Source organism: Atta colombica, unplaced genomic scaffold (genome assembly GCF_001594045.1).
Source record: "Atta colombica isolate Treedump-2 unplaced genomic scaffold, Acol1.0 scaffold187, whole genome shotgun sequence".
Lineage (NCBI taxonomy): Eukaryota > Metazoa > Arthropoda > Insecta > Hymenoptera > Formicidae > Atta > Atta colombica.
The window spans coordinates 148851-153972 of NW_017259279.1; the positions used below are offsets into that span (position 1 = coordinate 148851).

A 5122-nucleotide genomic window follows, 5' to 3' on the forward strand; every position below is an offset into this window, starting at 1 on the left:
ACTTCAATTTACGGGCGAAAAGTGAAAATTTCACACATTACCGGCGAAGGATTAAATCCGTAATCGTAATTATTATATATGATTAATTTTGTAGAACAGATGGAATAAAAAATAAGTATTTATATCAGATACAGAAATTAAAATCAAGAAAGAAAAAATAGTAATGTTTTTTTTTTTTCAAATCTCATTTTTTAAAGTTTTTTTCTATTATGTTTATTAGCTTTATATGTAAGAAACATAACATTTGACGATGTTTAAAATACAACGAATAACAGTATAACAGTAATTATTTTTCTAATGTTAAAAAACATCGTGCGAAATATTTTACAATTTTTCAATTTTGCACGCTCGATCATATTACGAACTTGTGACTCTTTTTCGACACACCGTTTCAGTATCGGAAATTTGGGTTATCTGTTTGCCATCCTTTCGCATTTGGTCCAAATTGATACACCAGTCTGCGACCAAGTACTGGTAGAAATATTTTGCTCTTATAATAGTACCTAAAAAGCATCATTTTGAAAAAAAACTAATATAGCAATATCTAAATATAATTAAATTATTTCACAAGATATAAAAAATTTTATTATTTATTACCTCATAGCTCGACTAAGTTTTTCATAAGTCATTTTTGTATTTCCTTTCCGTGAACCCCATCGTTTTGCCACTTCATCGCTTTTTACGAAGCGAAATTTGGCTTGTGAATAATCTTCCCAGCAGATTAAACTTGGACACGTTTCTCTATTACGAAGTAAATCTCTAATAAATTCCCATAATTTTCCTTGACTCGCGGCTACAAAAATGCAGTTAAATCGTATAATTCAGTGAATACGTTTAATATTATATATAATAAATATCACATATAATAAATCTTTCATTTTAATTTCATTCTAGTTTATAATTTAACGAAATTAGCATATTTAAAGTATGAAAGACAAAGAGATAGTGTTATAGAAGGGAAAGGTAAGAAGAAACGTGTTTTTATAAACGTATAAATGCATCCGATCAGTGTGCGTCCCATGCGTAAAGTCTAAGTTCACGTCTAATCGTGAGCGCTGCTTCTGCTTGTCTCCTATATGCATGATACGCTAACTATTTCTTGTAATTTGAAAACTAAGCTTCGGACAAAATTTTCGTAAAGGAAAAATCGTCTTAGAATTCGATCAGGAATACGTCTCTTGGGTTGTTCTGAATCACCCTGTATGTATATTGTGTATCGAGAAATATATTTCGCAAAAATTTATTGCTGAACTTCTGATCTTCTAATTACTCGTGCAAATAAGGGTAATTTGATAGCATTAATGGACAGCACTAACTGAATATAATGGGAAAAATGCATGAAATTTTAGATAATAACACACACTTGAACATTAATAAAAATTCCACGAATAAAATGATTATTGAAATACGCGCATTTTTAATCAGGCGGAAGAATAGGAAATACATTGATAAATTTATTTATAAGAAATTATATGTTTCTGATGGAACTATCGAAATCTTATGGGCTTCTGAAGGTACACAAAGAAAGTAATCCGTTGAGATGATAGCTGTATTAGTAGTCCCCATTATTTTCTTGTTACATATTTGAAAGAAATTATTGAAAAAAGTTTAAAAAAAGAAATTGGTGATATCAAAAAGCTATAAAATAGTAAATAAATTAATTGGAATGTCATTAAATTCATACCATAACTATAAACTTGTTTCCTTTGATGTAGTATCTATGTATAGTCAGGGCCTAAAAAAATTACATTTTTTTTTTAATGGGTTTCGGAATGTAGCCTATTTATCGAGCGATTAGTTCTTATTTGTGGATCCATGAATAAGAACCAATCGCTCGATGAGCACACTGCATTCCGAAACCTATCGAAAAAAAGTTGTAACCTTTTAAGGTCTTCCTAAGATTGTACACTAATATTCCCACAAATTTAATTCTAAGAAGTATCGAAATAAGATGGAACTCTATATCAAAAAATACATTGATTCCGAAACAAGAATTTTTAACGACTATACATATTTTATTGTCAATTCTATTTTCTTTAAATCTGATAAAAAATACTTCAAACAGATATTTGGTATACCCATGGAATCTCCGATCTTAGCAAATTTAGTGATTCAGACAGTTTTCAGACAATTTAGTGATTCGAAGAAAGAAATATTTTCCAGCATTAGTATTAATATTCCTATTTATTATCGTTACATTGATGACATTTTGCTTGCGATTCCAAATGATCAAATCGATTTAGTTCTTAAAACATTTAATTCTTATCATTAGAGATTGAGATTTAATGTGGGACATAAGAACAATGGCGGTATTAACTTTCTTGATGTTAATTTAAAGAGGATGATTGTATTAAATTTGACATTTATAAAAAATCGACTAATTCGAGCCAATATTTGAGTTGACAAATCAAACCGTCCAATAGAACACAAAAGAATAATAATCAGACAATTTGATAGAATTTTATTTCTTTCTTTCATTCAGATTAAAAACGTCAACATCATGATTAATGTTTTAATTAATGATTTTAAATAATAGTTATCTTCTAAATATAATATTTTCCATTATAAATTAGAAAATAAAAACATTATTTAGAAGAAATAATTTTTATGAAAATAAAAGGAAATTAATAATAATAATTGTAGTTCTACTAATATAAAAAAATTCTTTACAATTCCATATGTAAATAAAATGTCAGAAAACTTTAGAACAATTGTGGAAAAAAATTTAATATATCTTATAAATCAATGAATTGTTTAAATTAATTTTATAAAAATAGAAAAAGATAGAACGGATAAAACGAATTAATGTAATGTGATATATAGAATAAATTGTCTGAATTGTGATTCCTCTTAGGATAAACAAAAAGGAAATTTAAAACGAGGATTAAAGAACATAGAGCGAACCAAAAAAAAAAACAATCTCTTTTTGTAGTTTCATCAATTAAATTAAATTATGAACTATAGATTTAATAACATCTGTGTTTTAGGAAACTATCCTATAAAAAAAAAAATGATTTCGGAAATGATACTTATAAAAAGACAAATTGATGATATCAATCAGCAAAGCGATACAGAAAAATTATTGAGTAATTATTTATCTATACTAATATTTCTGCTTTACATAACATCAGTATGTTTCTCCTCCTAAGTATCTTTGTCTTGTTTTATATTGTAAGTTTTATATGTAAGTTCAATAATTCTTGATGAGAATTAGCAGAGAATTTAAAATTGTAGCAGTAAAAATAACTTGTTATCAATTTTATTGTCATTACTTTATTTATAATATTGAAGTTTGTTTTGGCACAGTTTGTTTAACACTCCAAAACTAATAATTGAATAATTAAATTTCACATATTAATTACGTGGTTCGATCATATTAGAGTCTGGAAATTTTATGCCAAACATGTTACTCTAATCAAATGCAACGAAGAATTATATTGGACAAATTAAAAAAGATTTTAATAAGAATAAATTCTTCAAGTTCTCTCTAAACAATTTTAATTATTAACGAGCGTTTTGCGTACACTAACCTTCAAGAAATGATTTATATTTGGACATTTGACTTGTAAATTTCAATTTTTTTGTGTTTTATCGTTAAATAATATTATATTTATTTCAATTGTATAAAAAATTATGGGCATATATTGAAGATAGTCTAATCAACCGAAACGTTTATAATTGTTCTGACTAATTCGTTCAATTATATCAGAACAGAATCAATAAAATTAAATTTATAGAAGTTTTTCGCTACTTATATCTTGCGTTATGGTATATGCATTTTGTAATTATTATATATTTCGCAGTTATACTTACTATTTTTCTTAGTTTTTAATACTCTTGGTCTACCTGGCAGCCTCTTGGTTGCAATTTCGATACTATTATCTGATTCCGCATCTGGGAAAAGCAAGAAAATTGTTTAAAATAATTATGATACCAGATAGGACAGAGTCCTATCTGGGAGAAAGAATTCTTTTTTATTCCCGATTAAATGAATTCCTTTTCTATCTCATTTCTGTTCTAAAAGTATTCTTAAGAGTCCCAAAAGAATTCACTTTTATATCATCAATTGCGACCTCTTTTTCAGATTCAAAACTATATAAGAATTCGCAATAAAATTAAAATAACTTTTAAATGATATTTTAATGGAGTTCTTCATTTTTTGCTCTCTCTGAAGCTCTTTCTCGAGTTCTTCACAAACAGATTACGCTAATTCAGAAACAACAAGAACATTCATTTTTTTCGAGTTTAAATAGATCAGTTGTGCTGCCTAGGATATGTTCAAATCTTCGTGTGTGTGTGTGTGTGTGTGCGTGTGTGTGTGTGTGTGTGTGTTTATACGTATTATGTAAATTTATATGATTTTATATAAATAAAAGATAATAGTTCAGTTATTGAAATATTTTTTTAAATTTACCGGATATGTTGCTAGAATTGACTCGCGTATACTCATCCTCCGATTGCGCCTGAATGGTATCAAATGGTGGTACTATATCAAAAATTAATAGATTTTGTATTAAATTTGCAGTATACTCAATAATCATTTTGCATTCGCATTATTTATTTACTAACAAAGGAAGATTCCCAATTCGGAAATTCAAAAGTTATAGTTTCTACTAATGACAATTAATACATCGCGAATTATAATTTTTATATATATATAGTAAAATTAGGGAATCCCGATGGAGAAAGAAATAGGAACGAAATAATAACGAAAAAAGAAAAATGATGGGGTGCTAAGCAATTATGGAAAGCCTGGCTACGAAAAGCGGAACAGAATCTGCAGTCTGAATGATTAGCCTCCCACTATGTTTTCTTTCCGTCACTGTTCTACTTTTTCTTTTTCCACGATGCACAGGATAAAATTTATCATATCAGTTTATTATATATGAAAAATTTTCTAAGAACTTTTCATGTTTTTCAGAATTTTTTATATTATATAAAGGCCATAATCAAATAAGGGGGAGGCAAAAGTGCCCAGATTCCAAACAATTCGAAACTTTTTAAAAAGACTTATCAAGAAACTAATTTAGGCGTAGTATTAATTTTTAATACAGTATAAGAAAGATATTATTGAATTGATAATTTTAATTAAAATATTATATCTTCGAATATATATATATAA

At 27.2% G+C, this 5122-nt stretch overlaps 1 protein-coding gene across 1 annotated transcript in view; it reads right to left on the reverse strand.

Annotated features, from left to right (window-relative positions):
* Nucleotides 1-348: 348 nt before the first annotated feature.
* LOC108686569 (ETS-related transcription factor Elf-5-like) overlaps nt 349-5122 on the reverse strand; it is an 11215-nt gene continuing 6441 nt past the window's right edge. The window contains exons 4-7 of the mRNA XM_018191939.1: nt 4415-4486; nt 3814-3894; nt 598-793; nt 349-503 (exon numbers count right to left, since the gene is read on the reverse strand). Of these exons, the coding sequence (XP_018047428.1) occupies nt 392-503; nt 598-793; nt 3814-3894; nt 4415-4486 (461 nt within the window). The 3' untranslated portion in view covers nt 349-391. The remainder of the gene's footprint in view (nt 504-597; nt 794-3813; nt 3895-4414; nt 4487-5122) is intronic.